The sequence below is a fragment of the Dromaius novaehollandiae genome, chromosome Z (assembly GCF_036370855.1).
Source record: "Dromaius novaehollandiae isolate bDroNov1 chromosome Z, bDroNov1.hap1, whole genome shotgun sequence".
Classification (NCBI taxonomy): Eukaryota; Metazoa; Chordata; class Aves; order Casuariiformes; family Dromaiidae; genus Dromaius; species Dromaius novaehollandiae.
In genome coordinates this window covers 35,429,787-35,457,336 of record NC_088132.1, presented here as the reverse complement: position 1 = coordinate 35,457,336, position 27,550 = coordinate 35,429,787, and the positions used below count along the sequence as shown (strand labels likewise).

The following is a 27,550-nucleotide window of genomic DNA, read 5'->3' as shown; positions in this document are numbered from 1 at the left end:
GCAGGAACAGTTGCAAATATGAAACTTCAAATGGTTTTACCTACCACAGACAGAAAAAGCACTGGCTACTCTTGTCCAATCATAAAGCACCAGTTTCAGGATTAATAATTATTCATAAATTAATCTTCAGGATTAATAACTTGTCTAATACAGGGAAATAAATGGATGCACTGATGCTAGGGCCTATTGCACTATATTGCCTTGTTTCTCTGAAAGGGAAAAAAAGCCTGCTGTGGCTATGATTGAAAGAAGATAGGAAATAAAATAATATAAAATGAGAGAGAGAAATATAAATAAAAGGAAGAAGAAAGAATAACAAATTCCAATATTTTAAACCTTAAGCGAAGTCTTCAAAGTAAATATTCTTTACGCAATGAAAGGTAATACTCAAACAGCTGCAAATCTAACCAGGGACCTTGAAGAGCTGAACTTCTTTATCAAATACAGATGCTATAGTAGTAGGTGTGATAGGAACTTTGCGGTAAATCAAAGTATATCTCATAGACATGACAGGACTTCTGATCAAATGTGTTTATTTCTCTCTTGCTTTAGCAAGAGGAAGAAAAACTTCATTCTGTATGAGAAGTCTAAGGAGTCCATCATTCTTCTGCAAAGCTTATTCGATCATTTCGTTTAGCCTGGTGCTGCTGTTAATGAAGTGCTGCATAACTCTCCCTAGGAGAGAGGCTCATTTTCATTGCTTACAATTTTACCAAGTTGAAACAATTTGCTCTGAAATTTTCTATGCCACAAACTGCTTTGTTGAAATTTGGTGGAAAATATTGCTGTCCTTCGAAGAACAAGACTAGGGGAACTATTGCAGGTCCACGTTAAAGAAAATGGAAGTGCCTTCTCACTGATAAAATTGTCCCAAAGTAGTCACACTTTGGGCTGGGTACTTGCAAGTTAGTAGGGTGGTGACCAAGATCGAGATGGGTACTTAGCATCACTGTGACAATTGACCTCTAAAGGGATTGTGGTTTTGCATGGTGACCGACAGGGCGACAGAGACAGGAAGATCTGTAAGTTTTGGAGCATGTACTTTTCTGACCTAAAAACAAGAGTTCTCATTTCTACAGCCCGTTCCAGTCAGCAGGAGCAGAAAGCAGTCGGGGAATTTTTACTAATGGTTCTTCATTCATTCAAAGGATGAAGCCTCTGGTGAGGCCCTAGAAGGCCAAGCTGTTTTCCTATCAGTCAGGGGTCAAAATGGGCATAATTGGGTGTTTTCAGGCCAGGCTTGAGCCCTTGCGCTTTGAGCTGTGTTGTGTCCCAGGCTTTGATCTCGAAATCTTGAAATACTCCTGAAGTCCAGAACTGGAGCAGAGCAATAATTTATGTCATATGGGAGGGATAGCAGTTACTTGTTTTAAATTTTGGGGGGGTCCTTTTCCAAAGGACCTTGTGTTTCCTAAGGTCTGAATCTTAGTTTTGCAAACTTAAATTTTTACTTACTGTGGATTTCCTTTGCAATTTACTTAGTATTTCTGGGAAATGTGTGCTTTAGCTACTTTTGCTTCTAAATACTGCGTTCACACAGGTTTTTATTATTTGCAGTTTTGTTTGTTCACTTGGGGATATTGAACTTACTGAACTTATAATCCATCTCTGGAGGGTAAACATGTAGGTAATAGAGAGGATTTTGACCTTTGGTATTGATATGCTTACCGTAATTCCTATGTGGCTGTCACTTTAGACAAATAGGGTTAGTATCATGAGTTTTCCAAACATGTGTTCTGGAAAGGTATTTGATTTTGGTGAGCAGCCTTTACCATGGTGTCTCAACTGATGAACTCCTGAGTCGTTTTCACTGATCCTAAACTGGAAAGTCACTCCTGCATTTTACTGATCTGTTTCAGGTTTATTAAAAAACAAACAAGCAAACTGTGCAGTGTTTATTTGGGAAAAAGAACAATAAACATGTATATTTTGTTTGCAAGTAGGTAGTAGAGGTGACTAGCAGGTGCGTTCCCTGTACACAGTATGCAATAAGTATATGAAGCATCTTTTCCAGGACTAATGAAGGCATTATGTTAACAATTCTGTATACGACTTCTGGCTCCTCTGTGCTTATCTATATAAGAATTAAGAATAAAGCTATCTGGCAGTCGTTCAGGATACTGTATCAATTATACTAATAGTGTTAGTAGCCTATTAAGAAATGGAATGTGATATAGCATAGGAGAAAGAGCAATTTAAGCAGATGGGAGTAATAGAAATGATCAGAATTGGGTTTTTGATGTATTTCAAAAAAGTCTTGAGAGAGGATTCAATTACGAAATTTTTTTGATGCCCGCTAAGTCAATATTTGCAAACCTGAAGGGTTTTCCTGATGCCAGCTGATGACTTTCTGCAGGACCTTTTGCAGGAGGTTTTGATTTTATAGCCTTGAGACCAACGAAGCCAGGGGCTTTGCGGCTCTCCTAGGTTAACAAAAGTTGCTTAAAGTGACTTTAAAAAGTCTCTATGTGGCAACTTCCTGGGAAATATTGAATAAGTTATTTGGACTCTGTGAAGGCAGTACCGTAGAGTTACGTGCCTAGTTTTGTATGCATTTGGAGACACTATAAAGCTGCTATTCAGGGATCACCAGGAACAGTGTTTAATAGGAAGCGATGCTTTTAAGTGGGTTTGCTCCCCCCCCTTTACTTCTAATCTAAGCCATTTATATCAAATTAATAGTTAAGTCTGAATGGAAAATAGATCATTAGTATGCAAAATTGCAGCATGTTAAAGCAGTTATTAAGTGTAATAGTCTGTGGATGCTCTTTACTGTGTATGGGTTATGTCTAAGTTTTGCTTTGTGTTCCAAGTCTTGCATGGGAAGGATTGACAAGGAAAACAAGAAGACTAAAATTCAGTCATTCTGAATTTATTTTTAGATTTGTCTTAAAATCAAATGAATTAGTGTTTTTATAAAGATGGCTACATGTCTTTTAAGGAATTTAGTCTATTAATATTGCCATGCTATGTCCTTGTGAAGAAAAAGAAAAAAAATTGATGAGCTGTCAGACATGGGCTTGGGGTATTTTTTTTTTACTATTTCCTATTAGGAAACGATTTCCTATAAATTCTATTTTATAAGCAGATTTTTTTCCACGTCTGGTTTTAAGTGAGCTTGTTTAATTTATTAGAGAGGCTCAGAATTTTGAGTTTCAGGATAGGTGGGAGCAAATGTATATCCCTGCTGCCTTAACGTGACACTCTCTACTCACCTTAAAAAAGACACAGGTAATAAGTTACTGCCTTGAGTTTGTGTTTGAATATGTTAAAAATGCAAAAATATATTTCACGCAGCAAAGCATGTGATGTGGACATTTTGAAATCAAGAGATAGTAAGGAATTTTTTTGTACACACCCATCTCGGAAAGATAAGTGAAAACCAGTTCCTAAGCCTGCAGGCTTTTTGAGCTGGAAAAGAATATAATTGGAAAGTAAAAAAAAAATAGGTTTTTCACTTTGATACAAATATAGAAATGAAATGATGGAACTTACATGCTTCCTAATTCTGTAAATGCAGAAAGATCCTTAAAATACTCACTTTTGGCTAAATGGGTTTGTTCATTATTACTGTGGTGTTAAGCTATTCTAAGTCACCAGTGTAACTATAATTCAGACTGGTAGTGATTGAAATACATTAACGTATAGCAGCTGTTGCATAGCTGGACTAAACACGATAAAGCTTAAATCCAAGTTGTTAACAGAATTATTTTTCATTTTACAAACTGGCTAAATACAACACTCCTATTTGGTGAAAGAAATTGTTGCAATTCCAAATGGTGCCATAGCTTTCTATTTAAACCTCTTTTTGAACAAAAACCCACGCACTTGGGGAAAAAAAAATCCTGTTGGTGATAGCTGTTAGGAAAATATATTGGTAGATTTTTTTAAACATTTGAAAACCCAATTGACAGTAAAGAGAACAGACTAAAACTCATTTCAAAGTGAAGATAGTTGAATACTTTTCAGCAACCAATGGATCAGTGTTCACTCTGGAGGTAGGAACAGCAACTAGTTCTGTCTTTATTTACTGGACTTAATGCTTTTTTAACTTATTAAATGGAAGTCCCAATACACACTCTTTCCTTTTTGATAAGGTTTGTAAAGAATGTGGTCATTTGCATGGTATAGCATGTAATTTTTCTGGGAAGGCAAAGTCTACCTGGTTTTGAGCCAAATACAGTGACTTTTTGACCCACTTTCCTGAGCTGTATCTCAGTGTAACTTGAATGTAAATACCCTTGGTGCTCAATTGCTTCTGGGAGCTGCCAAGGTTCATGCACATGGGCAATAGCCCCACACTCCCTATCCATTTTAAACAAACAGCATGTGACTTTACTTTCGATAGGAAGTGAAAGGCACAGTTGTAACAGAAGTGACAGCTCCCACTAGGCGTATATCTGAGAAAACAAATAGAGATGGTCGGGGAGGTGGGTCTCAGAAAATGCTCCCTAATGTTTTTTACAAGCTGACCAGAAAATGAAATAGTGTGAGAAAGCCTGTATCTCCTGATTATGTGGTGCGGCCATTATTAAGAAATAGAACTAATGGCCATTTGGATAGAGTAGTTGGTTTTTTTGTAGTATTCATCCTATTCAAAAAAAAAAAAAAAAAAAAAAAAAAAAGTGTTATTCTATAGAAGTAACTCCAGCTCTCTATAGTTCTGATCTCATTCCTTCATGTCCTTTGACACTTTTATAGTGAGGGTCAGAAGAGAATTAAAATGAGCTAATGCATTTTGTTTTAATTTTTACACCCCTTTCCCTGTGCCCTTCTCCCCCTAAGTCCTTCCTTCAAAACACAAGCCAAACCAACCAATAATTAAAAAAAACCTAAGTCTAACTCGTTTCTGAGTGATTTAGGCCAATTGTTGATATTACCCTGATGCAATCTGAAGTGTGTTTTATTTTTTCTGAATTGCATTCACTAGATGCTTTTCTCTTGAGTATTTCCTCAAAAATATAAATTGTGGCCATTTGCTGTCTTTTCTTTCCCCCATGATCTTTAGGGTAAGCATTTGTTGAACTGTTTTCCATCTATTTGATCATGTCGTAACAGATTTGGTCTTAAACTGAACGAGGTAATTTAATGCTATACAAGATACAGTGTATGTGGGCAATGAGTTCCTTAAAGAGTTAATCACTAAGCTCGACGTGCTTTTGTGATTTGTAAGAAAGCTGCTAGAGTTTATTACTGAAGAACCAATGAATACTCGGGTCTTTTACCATATGAAAAAAAAAAGTTTGAATTCCATGACTCAAAGTAGAAATTGCCATTAGGAGGGTAATGCCCCTTTTTTCATAACATAAATCTTCAAATGGATATTAAAAACAATAACATTTTCAGCCAAAAAGACATCTGAAGCAGTATAAAATGGTTTTTAAATTACCACTGTATAGCTGGAAGACTTTTTCTTTTTGCCAATCTGCAGCACTTCCTAATTCAGAAATCCAACAGTGAAGTATCTTCTTAAGGTTATTTTGTAATGCTGATAAGATGAAGAATCGCAGTTCAATGCGACATCTCCAGTCCTCATGAAGTGTATAACTCTGTAGGCTTGGATTGTGTTTATTTTTAGTGTAAGACTAATTCTCAGTAAAGTTACAAGCAGGCATTCATGTTAATTAATGCTGCATTTTCATCCCATCCAGGCAGAAAACACAGCTATGCCCGTGGAAAAGTATAATGGCAATATAATTAGGATTTCTTCTAAGAAAAACATTATAACAGACATCCTGCCATGCTTATGTTATTTTAATTGGATGTTTAGCTCAAGGGTGGTTCATAATTTATCATAAACTTTAATGTTATTAAAATCAGCTGGAAGGAAGCTCTACTTAATCCCCTTGATTACACCATAAGGACTAAAATCTTAATTTGAACATCTTTTTTTTTTGTTTGTTTTACTGACAATGCAAGAAAGTAAAAGTAAGTGCAGGAAAATTAAATCAAAGGGAGATTAAATCTGGCCTCTTGCGCAGGCTACCACTATGCCGACTGCTGAACGGCCTTTTTGTCAAGGGCATGGATAAGCATAACCAAAAATCTTTACATACTGGTTTTATTCTGTTGTTTCTTGGGGAGAGCTCTGACTTTTTGGGTGTTTCGGATTTCTCTAGCTCAGTCTTTAATTCTCCAACGATAAGATCTGGGAAGCAACTTCTAAGTCTACCAGCCACTAAAACCAGGTTTAAATTGTTCTCAAAGTTCGCCGAGTTTGCTTGCAAATTTTATGCTCAACTTAGTTATCAGAAAGGAGCATTTAATCAGTAGAGAGAGACTAGGAGCCTTGGTCCATGCCATGTAGCTCTGCTGATACTTGTGTTCATTCTTGATTAATGTGAGAGTTAGAAATGGGATTTGGTACTAAATTTTAAATGTTTGTGTGGAGTGCTCACCAAGTTAAAAACAGAGAAACGTTCTTTTTTCCACCAGCCCCTGTTCATTATTTTGTTGTCCAAAGGTCTTGAAATTCTGCTTTCAGTATGTTCGCTTAAGTGACCTTTTTTTCCACGACTGCACTGTACGCAACAGCGTACCAATTCTCATTTCTACTAAATACATTTCTCTGAGCAGGGTTATTAAGGTTACATCCAGTAGCCTTGATCTTTGTCTGCCGAGACCTCGCGATGGGCTGTTACCGAGCTACCGAACTGCCTTTGCCCTGGAGCAGCCAGGGTTCTCGCCGCTCCCCTCCCTTCTGCTGCCTGCTTGGCTGCTCCTGCTCTCCGTGCGCTTCACCCCTTCGATTCACGCCAACTTCTGTGCCTCGGTAGTGTTCAGGCGTTTTGGCTCCCCTAGGTGCCGTGTCGCACAAAGGGACGTTGCTTAGTGCCTCATCACGGTGGAACAGTTTATGGCTGCTTTTTTAGTCAAATGTAAGAGGGGTTAAGATGACTAGGTAACAGCATTGCCTGCTGTGGGCGGCCCATGGTCACAGCGCAAAGCCTACCAAGCCGCTTCCATGTAAATGCATATGCGTAAGTTATAGCTGGGCACTTAAACGCACTTCAGCGCTTTTGTGACCTGTCATTTGCCTGTCAAGGCGAGAGCTCCCAAAGTCGCATGAAGCGGGAGCCCGTCTGTGCTTCCCCACCCTGGCCAGTGTGTGCAGAAGGGGCTGTAGCTTCTGCCAGCTTTAAAAATCTGGGGGTCAGATACCCACCCGCTGGCCCTGACCTACTTCTCTTCTTCGTTTGCCAACTTCAGCCGGCCAAGGTGCCTTTTGATACCTCAGGTTTTGTCAATGTTTTGCATTTATTGCCAGGAGACAGAAAGCCAAACATCATTTGCAGTGCTTGAAGCAAGGAAATCAGTTTGCTAAAATAGTCAAAAAGGCTTCCAGGCAGCTTCGTAGGTCTTTTAATGTTTTGTCCCCCTAAAAGCATGTTTAGTTTGTCATTAGTTTCAGAAAATGTGTTACCTCTAGCTCCCATTCCTGCCTGTGTCCTTATGCCAGCACCACATGAAAGATTTCAGGGACTTTTTATCTGATGCTGCCTGGCTGAACGTAGTTTAAAATGGATGTTGCAAATTGAATTCTTAATCTCTATTTTTAAACAGATAACTATGTATCACACCTATGCTAAGCTTTTAAGGCTTTCAGTTATGTAAGTCTCTTTATAATACTTGTCCGGTCTTTATTTCCTCTGAAAAAAACTATCCGAACAGGGCTAATGGAGTGGGGAATTGAAATATTTAAACTAACAGGATGTGAAATATTGCTGCTGTGGATAAACAGAGACATTTGAGGCCAAGTGTTTTTGCTACGCCGGTTTTGTTGTAGGTGTTTTAGGCATTATTAAAAACCTGTAGGTAGTATATTCAGGCGGTTGATTTGTTTGGTTGTTGAAGTACTGAAACTCGGGCTTCATGGTGTTGCTTAATGGAAACTACGGTTGTTCTGCTTCATCATTTCTGCATTATCTGCTAGTCGGTGCTGGAGTATAAATTTGCACTTAATTCGTTATGCAACCAATTTATTGAATTTTCTTCTAATAATTAGAGCCTTCAAAAGCTTCTTTAAAGGGTAAAACATTAGTTTTCTGAAGTGTATTTTGCAGTAGAATGATAACTTTTTAAGATAGCAAAAAAAAAAAAAAAGAGAAAATTATAGTTCGTGAACAGTAAAGAAGAAAACAAACTGTGCGGCTCTGCCGCAAGAGAAATGAAATTTCCGATGCATTATAGTTATTATGGATTGCATAGAAACACAGATAGAGTTACAGGTTTTTTCCCAGGCAATCTCATTTTTTTCCTGAGGACCTCAAAGATTTTTGAAACAATTTTTCTCATTTCAGTGCTCGAGTTATTTTTCATTACTAATCTGATTTGCCGTTACGAGTTATGAATAATTTCAGCTATGAAAACACTTTAGGCTGCTTTTATTTTCCAATTTGCATATAAGTGAGGAGAAACTCTCCCTAGGAGTAATCATGCGAGGAAAAGCAAAGGCAAATGCTGTGTTCTCTTATACATCTTCATTTATAGTGGTCGGAGATCTGGATGCTGTCCGTGTTGGGACGCTTGCCGGCTCCAGCCCCTTTGGGCGCTCATCTGCCTGGCAACGCGTTCGTATTAGAAAAGCTGCCTTCTTCAAGAGTCCAGTGCTTACGTCTCCCTGGCAGCGACATGCCGTCATTCCAGCTGTGCGAGTGTCCCGGGTGCACTTTAACTCTCCAGCAGAGCGAGATGGGTGCAGCAAGCAACGCTTGCTTCGCAGTCGTAGTAGGAGCACGCTGGTGCAAGTTGGTATTCGCTTGTTGCCTAAAGAATTTATAAGTTCAGGCAGAAATAAGCCCTGTAGGTAATTTTCTGCCTTGTTCTCTTTACTGTTCAGGAGTATTTTATTAGCAGAGCGCAATCTCCTCCATGTACAGCATTCCTTTGCTCTGGGCAAGATACGTTTTCTGCACAAAAAGTCCTTTCCAGTGTATCTCACCTTCCCTGCTGCCGTTAGGTGCCATAACTCAGCTGGTGCTCACCCAGCTCCGTAACAAGCCTGCGTCCCATCCTCTCCCTGCGCAGAATTTCTTGGGTCATGGTCTCTTGTCTTTTGTTTTGGCTTTTTCAGATGCCTCTTTCTCACTAGTTCTCGTGTTTGGGAGATTTCCGTTCTCTTCCGCGCATGCCTTTCAAAGCACTTTCTCAAACTGATTTTCTCATTTGACCAAGCAATAAATACGTTGAAGTTGAGTATTCTCCTTTGCCATTTATCTGGCGGAGGTACATACAGTCTGGTTAGCAAAAAAGAAGTCTCATATGCTTCATGGTGCAGCATTTTTCATAATGTCGGCTGGCTGCTCTCACAATATTAGCCAGGATTTTTAAGTTGCGTGGAAGTTCAGCTGATTAAATTGCTGTTGGTTTCATTTTACCATGTAGAAGATTAGTGAGTTTATTGAGGTCTGCAGTGAGACTTTGTATTTCGTGTTCAGCAATGTTGTATTACGCTTCTCATAGGGCACCTGTTACATGATTTCAGGCCTATGTAAACTATTACTTACTTGCAGACTTCCTGAATATTTAAAAAAATATAAGGAAAAAAAGATGCAGGTATCTGATTGAATGGTAGTTAAAATATGTCGATTAAGCAAAGGAAAATGATTATTTCTGTTGTGTCTGGGTACTTTCTAGAAGTCAGCAGAAGACAAAGAGACTCCCAAGGAAAGAAATAGAGGAAAAAGATAAATAAAATAACTGTGACTGAAATAAAGGGATGAAGGAGTGGAATAGAGGAGGTAGCATCTTTTTCAAGTTGAGTTATTCCAAAAAATTTGGAAACATGCCATCTGCTTGCCTTTGCCATATATGCTGTATAACGTAGCTCATGTGTTAACGAGTTAAAAATACTCTGGCTTGTCAATGTTTCCAAGCTCCCAAAGCTTGTATTTTAGTGAAGGACTTTTGGAGAATGCTAGCTACAGACCCCCTAACACTGGTAGGGCAGTAGAAATTTCTGCAACATGTTCCTGTTCAAGTTATTACTTTTATACTGTCAGAATATTTATTTTATTAATACAGCATCATAGAATCATAGAATAATTGAAGTCAAAAGAGACCTTACAGATCATCTTGTCCAACCCTTGCTCTCAAAGCAGGATCAGCTTTAAGGTTGAAGATCAAAGTTGAATCAGGCTGCTCTGGATTAACAGTATTTCCAAGAAAGTTCCTGAAGTTCATTTTTTTGTGGAAGACAGGAGTATGGACGGTGACAGAATGGTGTGGCAGAACTCCTATTGCCATGCAAAGACGATTTATATTAAGTGCTAATAAATAATTTGAATGCTGTGCTTAAAAGGAGAAGCTTTATAATACATGACTTGTGTGGATAAATCCTATAGTTACAGTACAGACATTTCTACTCTTTTTTTCTTTTTTTTAAACATTTATGGGAAATGAAATGCTCTTCTCAAATAACTGTGGACTTGGGGGTGGATAGGGCTGTTTGTTTTTGCTGTGACAGTCTTATGTATCAAAACTGATTATGCAGAAAATTGGGCAGAACTCAGGGAAAAGGAGCAGTGAAAAAAAAAAGCTTTAAAAACATTTTTTTTCTTGTCTTTCATTGAATTTTAGCCTCAAACAATAATACCTATACAGACTCCTAAAAGCCGATCAAACAGGAAGAGGAAAATCCTGTTGTGTTCTCGTAATTGCCCGTGCTGGTACGTAATACCTCAGAGCATTTCCTTTTTATACGCTGACAAATACATTGTGAACATTAAATGCAAATAATTGCTTCTCTTCAGCACATTTCATTTAGCCAGCGATATGACCAACTAGCGAGGCAGAGAAGTGCATCTAATGTGAAGCCATTTACCTCCAAATGTTGATCCTCGGGGTTTCTAGTCCTGAAGCTTGGTTTTTATACTCTCTTCAGATGAATCAGAAACAAAAATGACTTCTCACTATTTTCCGTGATGTTTGAATTACTGAATTAGTTACTGCAGAAGCGAGGAGGCTTATGGCTGGAGTCAGCCAAGGAAGGACTTCCGGACTTTGCTGCAGAGCAACTGAGGACGTGCAGCGCCTGTGCTGCAGAGCAGTTTGCGTAAGGTACAGATTTATTCCCCTGTGGAGAGTAAGAGATTTATGAGAATTTATTCTCATAAATACCAGGGAGCCTTTGTGTGAGGTTCGTGTAGTATGCAGAGATACTTTTCTCCCAGTAATTCATTTGGAGGATTGGGTCTTACAAAATAACGCTGCAGAAGGATTTTTCACGTGACATGGTCCTCGTACTCTATATAGCCAGTGTTGTTACTCGGTGGGGGGGACTGCTTTCTCCCGCTGTCTAAATTGTGTTCTCTCCCACTGTGTTCAGATGACCCATGGAGAGTATTTGTAGCATAGAGCCTGTGGGAAGAGTGACTTGTTTTTATTATACCATAAAATCAAGGCACATAAGAAAATCTCGCCACTCTTTCATGAAGTGGCAGAGTTTTTAGGTGTCCCATAGGGCAATGGTGCGAGTGGAGGGAATGATGCTCCCACATGGGTTGACGTGCCAGAAGCAGAGCCCACACGCTGGCTCTCCACGCTTGTGTTGGGTTGTATGGTATGGGTGAAGCTGCGGCCCAAAGCACAGCCACCGGCATGTGCCTCCGGCCCCTGTTTATAGGAATGGCTCTAGCCAGGTACCTACAAAAAAAAGTCTTGTGCACCTTAATACGATCATAAAACAAAGTAGCGTTGTGGAGAACGTCAGCCTTCTTACTGTGCTTACTACTTTCATGTTGAAAAACACTGACCATGTTACCTGTCCAGACCTGGAGGGTTTCTTTGGAAGTCCACTTTTTCTTTTGAGCTGTTGGAATGAGCTGAATATAAAAATAGGAGCGCTGTTAGGAATGTAAGGCTGGAAAGGATGCTGTGCCATCGCTGTGGATTATAGGCACCGATACAGGCAAATACATCCCAGTTGCTTGATGCAGAAGGGTCCCCACTAAATATCACAAGCCACCAAATGTTCCCCAATTCTACATAAATAAGATATAAGATCAAAAATCATAAGCCTTGAGAAATCCAACCTGCTTTGGGAAAACATGTGAAAATAATGGAATCACCCATGGCCCAGGTCTCTGTAACAAAAGAGAAATTGTTAATTGAAAATTCATTCCTGGGTAATCCTGGAAAGTGGGATATATGGTTAATCCAAACGTAATATTATCCATATAGCATGAAAATATCAAGTTTCTGGTTTTTATAGAATTTGTAAATGTGAAATCAGCTTTTGTGCTATTAATGCACTTACAAGAGTAATTACAGTGTTCAGATCTTTGATCAGATACACAGATGTACAGCTTCTTGTTTTGGTAAAGTTTATCATTAAACAAATGTGCTTAGCTCATTTCACAAAAAACACTGAAATGACTCACAGGAGATAATCAGTCCCCAAATCACCATTTCATTTAATCCGAAGGATACAGTTTGATATTTGAAACCAAATGTATGACATTTAAAGACTTTTTTTTTCATTCTTTTCTGATGCAAAAGCGTTGAGGACTAGTGATTTAACTGATTTTAATATTCTTGCCTTTGCGTAAGGCCAAAGCTCATATTTACCCAGTGCTAGACGCCACATCTGGCCAGCTCATCCCACGTTCCTTGCAACAGTTGTAGAAATGTAGTTTGCTGCTTGCGCTACCTTCCATGGAAAAGGCATTAGGCGTTAAGTGTTGAAAAGGCATTAGGAGCATTTACTTAATGCAGAGAAGTAGTCTTGCATGAACACTAGTTATGTCCTTGGTTTATTAGCATGCTAAGCTAGAGTGATTTGCTGAGCCTTGTGGGTTGGCAGAATAAGGACACAAGGGATCCGATGAGTCCGGGGTTAGGAAAAAGGCCTATAAAAGGAGGCAGATAGCTGCTAGACAATCTAAACAGATTCTGGTTTTTTTTCTAGTTAACAGAGTGTGGAAGGGTCAGTTAAAGAGACTGTATGTATTATGCAATACAGTTAATGGTACCTTTCACTTACTTTAATAAATAATTCTGTAATAATATTAAATTGTTAATTATTCATTTTACTAAGAGGAAAACAAAATTTTAATTTTATGATTTGATGACAGTTGTAAAATACGTCCAGAGGGGTTCTACCCTGAAGGAGAGGATGTTAGCAAAATAACTTTCCTCTTTTTCTGCTGCTTAAAATTAAGGATTAAGCTGACGTCTTAACTGCATATTAAAAATGTGTGTGTTTTGTAGATAAAACTCTGTTTTTAAATGCTGTGATGAAGTTTTGTTTGTGAACATTTGAAGTGTTAGTGATGTATACTGAAGGTGATTTTTTCTCTTTTTGTAAGTAATTGTGGGGAAGCAATTTTTGTAATGCTCATTTTTTGAAAGGTAATAGGAATTCTGTAAATAGCAATAGAAATACGTAACACAGTTAAGATTGCTTTTTGCAGCATGTACTCGGTTCAGATTAATCGTAACTAATAGACCATCATAATGAAATTAAGTATGCTGTTTTAATAATAAAATATTTTAAGGGTTTTGGATAGAAGTACTGAAAGAGTTCATTTTTATTGTGTCTGAAATGCTGAACAAGAATTTATGAAATACTGCTTATTAATCAAATACCTGCCTGTCCCATACTGCATATCTCAAAGAGAAATTACTGAAATTCAGGTCTTAGCATTTGTAAAGAAAATGGATTTTCTTCACCTTGATCGTAGCAAATAATAGCTCAGCATGAGAGCATTGAACGGTACTGCTTGCTGCTCTGAGACCAATCATCATAGCCTTTACAGCCTGAAAATATAATTTTGATATACAAAGAATTATACTTTCCAAATTATTGATATAGATATTGCTGTAAGACATTATACAGCTTCAAGTTCTATGAGCTATATGTGAAGAAAGGTCTGTTTTTAAAGAAACTCCCTACCAAAGAACTGTTTGAGAATAAGGGTTACCTGTCAGAAAGCTTAGACAAGAAGCCGACAGTTAATCAAAGTCAGCACCTTTGGCACAGTTGTTCCACATCTGAGTTTTCTTAGGAGCTCGCTGACAGGTGGGGAACAGCCCTGGACTCTCCCTTCTCCCCCAGGTGCAACAGGTTTCTTAGAAACCAAGGCAGCAGTCTTAAATCTTCAGACGGTGCCAGCTCCTCAATACTGGGCGTCCGTCTTTCCCAAAGGAATAAAATCAGAATCTCGATTTAAGGCAACGTCCTCGGGCAGAGCCACCGCCAGCGAGTGGGCTCTGCGGGAGGACTGGTGGCTTCCAGAGCACCTGCAAGGGTCTTCTGCGTAACTAAGGGAAAATACGGACCCTCCCTCGTCTCCTGAGTCCCCGCGGGGTCATTTTAAATGTTTTCCTTTGACTTCGGGCATGTATGCTGCTGTACTTGCCTGGCAGCATTTATAGATTGGCAATTCAGTTTGTCTTTTTATGGGCTAAATTGCAGATGTTTTAAGTATTTGCCGTTCCTTTTCTAGTGTGGGGGTTTTTTTTCCCTGTACGGTTTTGTTGAATTTTGTTATATCGCGGTTTTGGTGAGGCACCCCGATAACAAACGGTTCGCTAGAACTGGATATAAGCAGAGCGTGACCTTGTTGACAAATCAGGTCCCTTCTTGTATTGTCTCTCCTATGCTGCAGCAAAACACTGGGGCTTGGGGGTTTGGTTTGGTTTGTTTTTTGGTTTTAAAACTGTGCCCAGAAAGAGGTAAGACCAAAAAAAAAAAAAAAAGAAAAAAAAAACCCTACTAGTCTTAACCGAGCTGCACTCTTTCATCAGAACTTTCCTTGATATCACTTGGCTCAAAGAGTGCTGAGCTGATTTCAGTCCAAGGGCATGACTAGTGTGAGAAAAATTGGAAAAAAATCATGCGGAAGGGTTTATTGTTAACCTTCATTTATTAATCTCATTAAGAGGAGGGCAAACAAAAGAGTTGTAAGTAATTAATTAATGCACAGTTCTACTCTTACAAAGGTCTATCAAAAAACATACAACTCATTTTTGTTCTGCACGCTATATATCGCATCTAGCTAATCTATAAATAAGAAGTTAGATTCCTTTCCGATGAGTGAGCAGTCCCAGTGCTGAAGAAGCAATTAATTGAAACTGTGACCTGCAGTTACAAGTTTTCCGCTTACCAAGCCTTACGTACCAGAGCTGGAATCAATACATCAAGTTTTGTTCATCTGGGGAAGGATGTCAGCAGCAAGATTGTAGTTTCTCGTGTCTTAAATTAGTTAATGTATCTGTTAATGATGTGTGAAACAGAAGAGTGTTCAGCACTTTCTGCCGCCAAGGGGGCTTAAACTTATTTCTCTAAGAATTAGCAGATGTGCCTTTTAATAAGACATAACTCTTGCATAAATGGCATTTTACAATCACTGGTAGATTATAATTGCACTCCAGTTCTGCCTATGTTATTTCTGGGTGCATCATCTCTTAAAGCGACAGGCATAATATAAAAATATCGGCAGGTTTTCTCCCTCACTGTACTTTGACCAGTAGAACATGAAGCCTTGTTCTGTTTTTGTGGCAAAAGTGTTTCGTAGCATTGCAACTTGGATGCAGTATCAACTACAAACAAATCGGCTGCTTATAAAATAATAAAGCTACTACATTACTAATCATTGGTTTTATGGATATAAAACCGTTTTGTGTTAGGTATTAGACCAAGTGAAAACAAGGAAGCAGCGTTGCCTAAGGGCTGTGAATAGACAGATGATGCTAGGCGCTTTCAGTGTAACGGCTGTTTCATAAGAATCGTGGCTGCTGTCAATTAATATATAATTAATTCTTAAAGCCAAACACCACGTCATTAGGAAAAATGGATGGGATTTCTCAAGTCACTGCTTGCCCTACTCACAAGCAATCTATCTTTTTTATAACCTGATGAAACTCTAAATTGTATCCATTACTTGTATTGGAAATCTGATCCAAAACCTTTCTCTTCAGACAGCTGCAAATTTTCCTGTGATTTCCTACCTGGCTGCACCTATGGTTAGTTTTTGCGCTCTCTCTCTCTCATGGATTTGCTTCAATCTATTTATGGACAGTATGATTCTTTTCTTTCCTTTTGCTAGATTAAGCAAGCTAAGTAACATCAACATCTTCTCATGGGGTAGTTTCCAGTCCTGGGCATTGATCTGCATTGATATGGTCATATGCAGGTGCAGGAACGTGTGAAATTGTCTGCTCTCTTTCAGAAATACTGTGACTGGTGCAACTTAGACTCTCATTTTCCTTTTCCATGGCTGCATCACACTGGTGTCTCGTGACCTGCCAGAATCACCTGAGAGTCTGCATATACGCTTACCTTCTCCTTCGCCGTTGCAGTTCCAGACGCCCTCTTTCTGAGGACATTCAGGCACCTACCTCTCGAAACCACAGGGGCAGGATTTGGGGGGTTGGATTTCCTGCAGTGCTGCTTCTCGGCGTTCTCTGCCTCTTCTCTCCTCTTTCCTCTTGATGATGCCACCAGCTTTGGGTCGTGGGCTAACTGTGTCCCAGATTTCGTGCCAGCGTCACTAAATATAATGCATATTTTCCTCAGAAGCTTCTGTAATAGCTTCCCTCCAAACTGTTAGTTCCCCATTTCAACATAACTGGCGTTGCCTCTCTTTTATCTCATTCATATTCGTTTTCTAATTCCCATCTTAATTCTCATCTTCTGCAGGTTAACAAAACAGTTTTTCTCATAGCAGCATACCAAGTGACTTGCTGAAATCTATTTTCTTGTCCAGAATTTCACGATCACCCGTTGGAAAGCTCAGTGTTGCATTTTATCATACTGCGTATTATTGAGAACATTCTAACGTGCCTGTAGTTCCCTGAATTTGCTTTTCTCCTTGTCCTTCAATTAAGGTACTAAATTTGCTGCTGTTCAGCCAGAAAGTACTATCCTGAACTCAGTGGATTTATGATTTTACATATGTTCTTCATACAAATTAAATTCCCCTTGAAGTCACTGGAAATACTGAATATATCCTTATCTTGTGGAAGAGCCCTAAACTTTAAAATCTTCGAGCAGGTTGAGGAAAGCCAAGGAATAGTTCCCATTCATCTCGTATCTAACTTTATTAAAAGCCAAGTTCAAAATAGATAAAATGGTGGACATTTTAGTAGTGTTGTAGATTTAAAAAAGAGCTAGAGTGGATGGAAGATTAAGTTTCATGTCTTCCCTGTTAAATGGGAGAAATTGTTTATAAACAATGCTTAAAGAAAAAAAAGTGTTAATTTAAAAAGCACCATTTGCTTTCAGTCTTTTTATATGTGATAGACTTGCAATAATAAAAGTGTGTTGGTTTGGGCTTTTGTGTATGTGTAATAAGAACTTTCATTTGTTATTACATCAGTAAATCACGGAGATTACAATGAGTTCAGAGTTTTGCAATGCAAATTACATTGTGCTTACGTATTAACTATTGTATTTCTCTGCCACGGTAATAAAGCATTGCCTTTATTCTAATTCAGCTCTTCTCCTTTTTTTTCTCTCCTGCTTGCAGTTCAGAGTTCCTTAGAGCATGATTAGATTATCCACGTTTCTCACAGTCTTCTAGTTTCAGCTAGCGTGAGCAGAGGCAAGCAGAAATCCTTGCCAACCGTTGTGTTAGTTGTGCTGTGAGAATTCCTCAGAAGGCAGCAAGCTCTTCAGAAAAGTCGGAGTCATGTAGTATGAAAAATTAACATGTGCTTCCCTTTATTGAATTAAAGATCACTTCTCCTGTTCATTGATTTTGGTGAATGCAAAGTAGCTGTACCATGCCAGACCAACGGCTCATTTGACCAAGTATCCTCTCTCTGCAATAGCCGCTAGAAGAAACATCGGGAGGGCTCTAAGAACAGTAAAGGCTTGTGGTGATGTTTCCTCCGTGTAGGCTCCAGCAATTGGCAGCGCAGCAATGTTCGGGAGAGACTGGACCTTGTGTTTAATAAATAGCAATGATGCAAGTCTTTCATTAAACTGTCCACTCGCTCTTTGAACCTGTGTAAAATTTTAACACGTACAACTTGCTATGCCAATGAGCGTGCATAGTTTAACTATGTATGTCCTTTTCTGCTTTGGAATCTTGATAACATCATTTTATGTCTCATAGTTACATTACAAGAGACAGTGATTTATTCCTGTCCACCTTCTCTAGGATGCTATTGATTTTATAGATCTCTGGCTTGGCCCTCATCTGACAGCTCTCTTCCACGCTGAAAAGTCCTGGTCTCTGCTTAGTCACCTTGCAATGCATACCCGCGACCATCTCCTTGCCTTGGTCTGTGCCTTTCTAGTCCTACGTTCTCAGTGTCAGGTGGGAAATCAGGGTATCGACAAGGCGTTCACGATTTAGGTGCGCTATGGATTTATGCAGTGGTATAATAATGTTTCTGATTCCCTCTAGACTTCTCCTGATGATTCCTTATGTCCTGTCTGTTTTTGTGAAGATCAAGGTGACATTTGCATAAATTGTCTACTGTAAGACTAAGTTCTCTTTCCAGAGCGCTAGCAGCTAGCACACGGTCCATGGTTGTTCAGAGATGATTAGGATTGCCTTCTTCGCATGTGCTTTTACATTTATCGACAGAGTTTCATCTGCCCTTTTATTTCCTAGCCACTCAAAATCATGAGAATTTTTTAGGCGGCTTTCACTTTTATCACCCCAAGTAATTTTAATTTGGATTCAGTAAATCTTGCTACTACCTGAATCACCTCCTTTTCCAGATCACTTATGACTGTTGAGCATTTCAGGCCCTTGCACAGATGCATTCTCCAGGAAAACTGTTCATTTTTTCCTTTGCTGCTTAGGCTTGACCATGTTGTTTCTAAATATCAAAAAAGGAAAGTTAGGATCACTTAGAACTGCTTTCATCTAGACGTTAATAGTTTGAGTGGTGAGAAGACATTTTCTGTCCTACAACATAGAAAAAAAGTTTCTATTTTGCAGCAAGATAAAAAATAAAAATTGAAAACATTTTTGTAGTTCTAATATGAATTTCAGTTCTGAAATTAAAAAAGTTAATTGTTTCAAAATCAAAAAGGTTTTGTTATGAAGAGATTAAGATGGGATACTTCTGACAAAATTGAAATTTGATTAATTGAAATTGGCTCTTTCAAACAAGTTTTTGTTTTGCTGTACCATTGCTTTCAAATTGGGGGAGAATTCATCTGACGGTTGAATATTCTGTTAGTATTTAGCATAATGCTTCAAGCAGAAATTCATCTCCTTCTCTTTTATTTATACTCTGTATTATAATAGCACGTGGGAATCTACTCAAGTACCAGGAGCGCATTATACTTTGCAGTGCAGAAACAACCAAGAAGACAGTTGTTCTGATTTTCAAAAATAGAGTTTACAGTTTCAGGATCAGATATGTTAGAAACTGTTTTCTCAATGTTGACATGTATTAAAAGTGGTCAGTAACAGCACTGAAAACAGATAAATACTGTTTTTTGTATGTATGTGATAATATTGTGCTACCAACCTGATTCAAAATTATTTCCAGTACTGCTGTCAATCTGCTGTTGATTATCAAAAGCTAAATCATTAGTATAATGGAGTACATCCTCTCGCTAGGATTTCGCTGGAGCATATCTCATAAACCAAGGCATCTGAAATGGGAACGTAATAGAAATGCACTATTTATGTTAATAGAATATGCCTATTAAATGAGTGCTGCTAATGAATCTGCTGTGAAGCTGAGCCTGTAATAAGTCAAGGGTTGTGGAAAAATGAGCACGATAGAAGGACAGCTTTTAGTTTTACAGTGAGCTTGTCATCTATTAAAAAATGGGGGGTAAAATAAGCTATATACTTTAAAAGAAACATATTGTGAATATGCAGGTACCGTAAGTTAAATGTGTATAGGTAGTTAGGGTCATGTGGGTTTTACTCAAATACCATTTCGGGGATGGAAAGGAGGAAGCCAAGTGATTCTTTATGATTAGAGGATTTTGGAAAGAGTGGAGTATCAGGGGTTGTGGGGGAGGTACGTGAGTCGGATACCATTCCTTAACAGAAACACTTTCTCTTCTGACCTTTCTTTTCAAAGTGATGCATTTTCTTCCCCAAATTCATAGGGTACGTTCTCTCTTAGGTGTGGATTTTAATGTGAAATTCTAGACCTGAAAATCATGGGTTCAGCTTTGTCCAGAAAATAACAACTTTTTCAATATTTTTACGATAAATAAAATACTGCTACTTTTGGTGTCCTAAGGAAACGGAGATTCTGGCTTTGGGGATTTGTGACTGAAAGGAGAATATGAAATCACAGTCACTTTGCCTAGTACACAATAGACAGCTTCCACTAAAAGGGGAAAGGATGGGAGTTTAGCATGTAATTGGAGAGGTGGGAATCTCAGCTGATCAGCCGATGTTTTCTCATGATTCAAAATATGAATCGTAGGGGCAGAAGGAGGAATGGCTCCTCCTGAGAGCAGGAATCCTCACCCAACCCTGTCCCAGCTGCAGGCTCATTTCTCCAGGATTTGGTCTGTGATTCTCCAACCTGCCCATCCTGCCAGTGCCCACGTTTCGTCCAAGGGGAAGCCAAATTTCAATTTTGCCGGCACTGCTGGTAAACCCTGACTCAGTCCTGCTGGTGCCTGTTCTCTGTGACGGCGAGAAAATCGCCCGAATCCTAGAGTCCCTGCTTCATCTCATCCCAAGTGACAAGACCAGAGGCAGGACAGATGCGCTCGCAGAGCTTCAGACAGAAGTTTTTCTGGGAATGTAGAGTATTTGAGTCCTTTTGCAACTATGTATGTATTTTTTTATTGCTGCTCTGGGTCTGAGATACCTGGTATACTAAAGGCAAATTTAACATACCTTAAGGCATTTTTCTGAAATAGTCTGGTTCTTTTTTCCATATTGTGATTGTAGCCTAAAAAAAATGAGGTGACTGATCATAATAGCTGTATGTGTTCAAGCAGAATCATTCAGGGACGAAGTAGAGGGGAGATTCTAGAAATTATGTATTAAAACTTTTTTTTTCTAAATATGGCAATATGCATTTACTGTATGTGCTAATATAGTTATTATTGTCATGGATCTTAACTTTGCTGCGAGTTACTTTACATTTATTATCCTAGGTTTAATGTTACCTCTAGTAGCAAAACCTCTGTTCCAGAAAGAATGGCAGTAAGATGGGCTAAACATTCTGAGTCTGAGATACTGTGTTATCAGATGTCACCTTTCTTGATCTGCTTAGCATGTAAAAGACAAGCTTCCGTGCCAGCCTCAAAATCTGATTATAGCTAGAGCTTACAACACCTCCTTGAGCAACATTTTCTACCTAATTAGCACGTTTTCCTTATGTCTTAATTACAGACCTGTGTGGTTTCAGATGAAAAAGAGCAGCCTCTCCTCCTTAATCTGTCGCTCATGGGAACATGATTCTGTTGCTGTGGAGTTAGTAGGTGTTAACTTAGCAAAGCACGCTGGATCTTAAATATATTTATGAAGTTAATATTTTACTTCTCTATAGTGCTCCCTGTTTAAGAATAAGTATTCACTGCAGTAAGTGAATAATGAGCTAATTTTGCTTCTGGGGAGGAAACTGAGTCACAGAAAGTTTTACGATTTGCTCTTAGTGAAGCTATTAGCACAGAAAGATATGCAGGCCAGGTACTCTAAATCCTAGTCTTGTGTTTTAGCCATAGACTGTATTTCTTTGCTGTTTAGAAGATATTGCAGCTAGTAATTTGACAGAGGTAGAATGTCTTTTCTTGCCTCAGAAATAAATTGGAAATTACTCAGGGTAAATTATACCAGCATGACATATAGTTTATTTGATGTGCTGTTATACATGTATCATTGCCAACACACATATTCCAGTGATTATATTTCAGTCACTTAATTCTTTGTCTCCGTGGAACAAAAACAAAAAAAAAAGAAAAAACCCCACAACAGTTTTGTTGAAATGACATCCATTTGCTTAATCAACATTAAGAAGCACAATCCATTTGTGTATTGCTGTAGGAAATACGAGCAGCTTTGTTCTCCGCAGACATAAATCCACGGCCTTAAGAAACCATCCTCAATGCTGCTAAGCTTTCACGAAGGATCTGTACTAATAGGGGTTTAGATGTAGTTGGTGACTTAGTGTTTCATGCACAGCAGCATTCAGCCTGCATCCTCATAAATATATATAGTTATTCACTAAGTGTTTGGTTTAGTTTTGTAGGTGGATAAAGTCAAGATAATCAAGGTGTCTGCCTTTGTATTTATTTAGATGACAGTATTTGCTTGCTGTGGGCAGCACTGAAACTGAGACAGGCAGCGATATAAGTAATTCCTCCTTGAACACTTTGAAGTTCTGTGCTCAAAAAGAAGAATCTGTGGTCTCTAAGAATTAGTAATTATCAGCATTACTAATAGGAGTCTTTTTGTGGGTAGAAGCACCTTTACTTAATGTCTTTTTTTCCTCTCTCTCTCTCTCTCTCTCTCTCTCTAGATGCAGCAGTTGTTCCATGAAAATTATGAACACAACCGGAAGGGTTACATTCAAGATCTTCACAACAGCAAAATCCATACGGCCATAACGCTTCATCCAAACAAAAGACCAGCCTACCAATACAGGCTGCACAATTACATCCTGAGCCGCAAAATTTCGGAGCTGCGCTATCGGACCATTCAGCTCCACAGGGAAAGTGCCCTGATGAGCAAGCTCAGTAACAGCGAAATAAATAAGGAAGACCAACAACTAGGAGTGATGCCATCTTTCAATCGGTTCCAGCCGCGCGAAAGGGCTGAAGTCATCGAATGGGAGTTCCTGACGGGAAAACTTCTCTACTCGATGGCGGAGAACCAGCCGCCCCGGCAGAGCCTGAGCAGCGTCTTGCAGGCCGCGCTGGATGACACAGTCATGCAAGTCATGGAAATGATAAACGAGAACTCTAAGTCTAGAGGAAGGCTCATTGATTTCAAGGAAATACAGTATGGCTACCGCAGGGTGGACCCTATGCATGGAGTGGAGTACATCCTGGATTTACTGCTTTTGTACAAGAGGCACAAAGGAAGAAAAGTTACGGTTCCAGTGAGACGTCACACTTACCTTCAGCAGTTGTTCAGCAAACCTTTCTTCAGAGAAGCAGAGGAGCTCGATGTAAGAAGTCTAGTGGAGGATACTAACACTGACACTCAATCTTTTTCTTTTCTTTCAAATTCTTTAAAGATATTTTCATCGTTCCAAGGCACCAAAGACATTGTGGGACATAGTGACAAGAAAATACATATTCTTGTCCCTCTCACAGGACGATACGATATTTTTGCAAGATTTATGGATAACTTTGAGAAGACTTGCCTGATTCCCAGGCAGAATGTAAAGCTGGCAATAATTCTCTTTGGTTCGGAGTCTAGCCAGGACTCCAGCAAACACATAGAGCTGATGAAAGAATATAGCGACAAGTATCCCAAGGCAGATATGACCCTGATTCCTATGGCAGGAGAATTTTCTAGAGGTTTAGGTCTTGAAATGGCCTCATCTCGGTTTGACAATGACACTTTGCTGCTATTCTGTGACGTCGATCTGATATTCACACCAGACTTTCTCCAACGATGTAGAGATAACACTATTCAGGGAGAACAGGTTTACTACCCTATCATCTTTAGCCAATATGATCCAAAAGTAATATATGGAGGCAACCCTCCAGCTGACAGTAATTTTGTTTTCACAAAAAGAACTGGATTTTGGAGAGAGTATGGATTTGGAATTACTTGTATTTACAAAAGTGATCTGCTGACTGCTGGTGGATTTGATACCTCAATTCAAGGCTGGGGACTTGAGGACGTAGACCTCTTTACTAAAGTGATAACATCTGGTTTGAAGGCTTTTAGAAGTCAAGAAGTAGGAGTTGTACATATTTTTCATCCAGTTCAGTGTGACCCCAATTTAGATCCAAAACAATATAAAATGTGCTTAGGGTCCAAAGCAAGTACATTTGCCTCTACCATGCAGCTTGCTGAACTCTGGCTAGAGAAACATTTGGGAGTCCGGTACAATCGAACTCTCTCCTGACATCCCAGCCCATTTTGCCTTTTTAGGGGAGTTTACCTCATTATTGTTCTTATTATTTTATTTTGCTGTCATATTTTTAAACTCCCTCCTCGTTGTCTTCCAAAGACTGTTGACCTCAAACAGGACAAGTCTGCTGTTCACTGATGTTTCTTATTTCTACTGAACTGGTTAGGTGACATCTTTCATGTTTCTTTTGTTTGAAATTCAGTTAAGTCATGGCAATCGTGATCCCATGGAGCACATCCCTCACGAGAGGCTGCGTCAGAAGAATGTTCTCTTTGGGCTTTAGGATGCAATATCATCTTTGTTGTGTTTCTCAGACTTGATGCGATACAAATATTTACTGGTGAAGGTACCACAAAAGTGCTTTATGCTTCCTCTGGGGAAGGAACTCTGTAACATAAACTTGAGTTTTATAATTTATATGAGGACTTAAATATATAAACACTACTTTTCTTCATCTTTAGAATTTTTAAAGTAAATGAATAACTATGATTGTACCTTTATTTTTTAAAAAAAAGAAAAACTGAGGAGTCGCTTGCAAATGCAACTGGTACTGGCTACCAAGGTCCTTAAATGTCTTATTATAGTATCGAGCTCCTCATTGTTGTTCACTCTAAGTGTGAATGAACTTTATTTTCACAAGAAACAGGATTTAATCAAAAACTCATGTACACTTTCGAAGCTTTGTGAACCAATGTCCTTCATTTGCTGGCAAGAAGAAACTATGACATACCATGGTTATTTATAATAAAGTGCAGGCATACAGTATTCTTTTTTTCAAACACCTAGTAAAAGTTGCTCTTTCTCTTTTTAGAATGAGTCTAATATATAGTTTTCTTTTACATTCCTTTCCTAAAGCTGCACTTGATACAGAGTGTTGAAAGTTAAAGCTGCATCTTTTTTTACGTTGTCCATGAATATTGGTACGCAGAAACTATTTGTTGTTGAAATTTAAAATAACTGTAAAATAATTATTTAAGTTTGAAAATTTACTATTGCTGGTCAAAGTTCCTTGCCATTATATTTATATTAATGGAGGTTGTAGGACTGTATTAAGATTTATCTCTCTGGACAGCCTGAAGTTATCATATTATGGATTTATGGAGTAAAGTAATTTAAAATGAAACCAACATAAGAAATAATATCATTTTTGTATTTTAGAGAGATTTTTATATAGGGATATATATATATGTTTGTGTGGGTGTGTGTATATATCCCTATATATTATATAAATATATATATAATCATTTCAAAAGCTGTTCCTTTTTTCAGTTCAGGTGGAGTTTTGTTACAATCATTGTCATTCTTTTTGCCACGTGCTTGGACCGTTTCATGATATACTGTGGTGAGAGCTCCAGGGCGTCCAAGGAACCGTCAGAATTCAGCCCAACTTAAACTGACGTAGTGGGTCCATCCGGTACCTTTGATTTCAAACTATAGTTCAAATTGAGCTGGGCAAATAGATTAAGTCACTTTGGAATTTAAGTTTTGATATGCTTAAATGCAGGTTTTGGCTGTGGCTGGCCCCTCTTGTGTTTACTTTCCAAAAACAACCAAGTGAGGGGCCTTCATTGGCACACGTATTTGTATGAAGATACCCAGATGAAGGGTACCTAAGGCACTGTGAGGGTGCGTAGGTCAGTTAAGAGCTCTTGTCTGTGGCTCTCGGTTTTGGGTTTACCATGCGAGGAAAAAGCCATCACTGAAAAAAAGGAGTGGGTAAACTCAGAGTTAAAAGTGCTGGCCATAGCTGCTCTGCGGTGCCCCTGGTGTCCTGGCATGCTATAATCGCACAGAGATGGAGGCAGGATGATTTCAACGCCCCTCTTCCATAGCACGTGCTTATATCGCTAAGAGCAGTCATGCGCACAGGTTAATGTGGGCAGCAAGCGCGAGCTGAGGCAGATGCTCTAATTAAAAGGTTATAATATCTTGTGACGCCGGTGGCTCTTCTCACACCTCTGGTGTGCTTCAAAAAAAGGCTATTCCCATTGCCTTGGGGACGGGGGTAGTTGTGGTAGAGGAGAATGGATCATGGGCGCAACAGGCGTAATTCACAGTTATCTGCCCTCCTCTGTTATGTTCCTGGGGGGGCACTTGTCTTCCTAGCCCAGTACTCTTAACTCAGATGTTTGGCCAAAGTAAAATGTGGTATTACTTATGAACAAATTCTTGGAAACCTCTCTTTGAATTTGCATGAGCATTTCTACCAGAAAAGCTCATGTTTTGTTCAGTTAGAGAGCCAAGAACAAGGAACATACGATTTGTCTGAGCAGTCTCAACTAACTGGTGCAACTCAGACTGCAAATACCAGAAAATAAGTACCCCTGACAAATGTTTGTGATGATTCCATAAACATGAATAAAAATAATGATTTACAAACATATTTGAGGAAGTCATTATCTCCTTGGATATATTCCAGCGCTAATTTCACTGACTTCACTTAATGGCCAGAAAGTATTTGTTCAGCTCAAATTAAAATAGTAGAATAGAAGAAATGAAACCAGTCGTTCAGTGGGGATGAAGCTGTATGCAGAGGGCTTGCAGGATCAGGTCCTAAGTGATATAAACAAAATGCTAGTATTTACCATTACAAATATTTATTTAGTGTCTGACTGATTCATTTGTTTATATGATGAATTACTTTGTTAAAAGCCTGATTATAAGTGTTCATTATAAAATATTGCATTGTCTTTTGAAATAACTGTCCTGAGATAACTTGAGAACTTGTGTTAGTTCGTTTAAGGAATAATATGCCTTCTGAGGAGATCATATTAAAAAAAAAGAAGCACAAAAGTGTTAATTTTATGGATGTATAGATTAAGATGGGAATGTCTGTGCTAAACAACTGTTTGCTTTTGTCCAGTCTTAATCATAATCTTGACTGTAAAATGAAATTTCTAGTGTGTATTATATCCCTTTGTATATGCGTAGTTAATGGCTTCACAATACAACACAGTGACTAATTTTTCCAAAACCTAAGCCTGGAAATAGGCTCTCCAGTTTGATTGCTGGGAAGTGGGATGTGAACTGCTTGCACTTTGGCTTTTCAGACACTGCCTTTCTTTAAAAAAAAAACAAAAACAAAACAAAAACAAAACCAGAAAAAATAAATTTTTTCTCCTATCTTTTCCCCCATTCTGACATGTTTTGCCATTCACAGTATTTAAGGTAACACTTGCATCTTCCAGATGAAGGAAGGGCATCAGGCTGGGCTTGCTAAGAGCTGCTGAGTAAACGCTGCATTAGAACATTTGTTCTCAATGTGGGGAAGGGAGGAGTGCCCGGGGGAGGCGAGGGGTTCGGCCCTAGGAGCCGCGTCTCGTGGGAGCTGCATGTGGGCAGCCCGAGGCAGCGCGAAGGAATAGAGTGTTTGGTGAGAGCAGCTGCTTTGGAGAAGCAAAAGGGTAACTGGGGCTTGGGAGGAGGATCTTGAACGCAGGTTTTGCTGGGTTGGGGCAGCACTGTGTCTTGCACAGATTCTCTCTGTTGCAAGATGGGAATGGGAGTAATTCCCCATTTGTATGCTTATGTTCCCAATTTCCTCCTTAAGGGACGTTGCGGAGGGGAGGAAGGG

General features: G+C 38.9%; 1 protein-coding gene across 1 annotated transcript in view; it reads left to right on the top strand.

Annotated features, from left to right (window-relative positions):
- LOC112991250 (chondroitin sulfate synthase 3) overlaps positions 1-26,955 on the top strand; it is a 163,284-nt gene extending 136,329 nt beyond the window's left edge. Inside the window, exon 3 of the mRNA XM_026113602.2 lies at positions 22,408-26,955. Within this exon, the coding sequence (XP_025969387.2) occupies positions 22,408-23,970 (1,563 nt within the window). The 3' untranslated portion in view covers positions 23,971-26,955. The remainder of the gene's footprint in view (positions 1-22,407) is intronic.
- Positions 26,956-27,550: the final 595 nt, after the last annotated feature.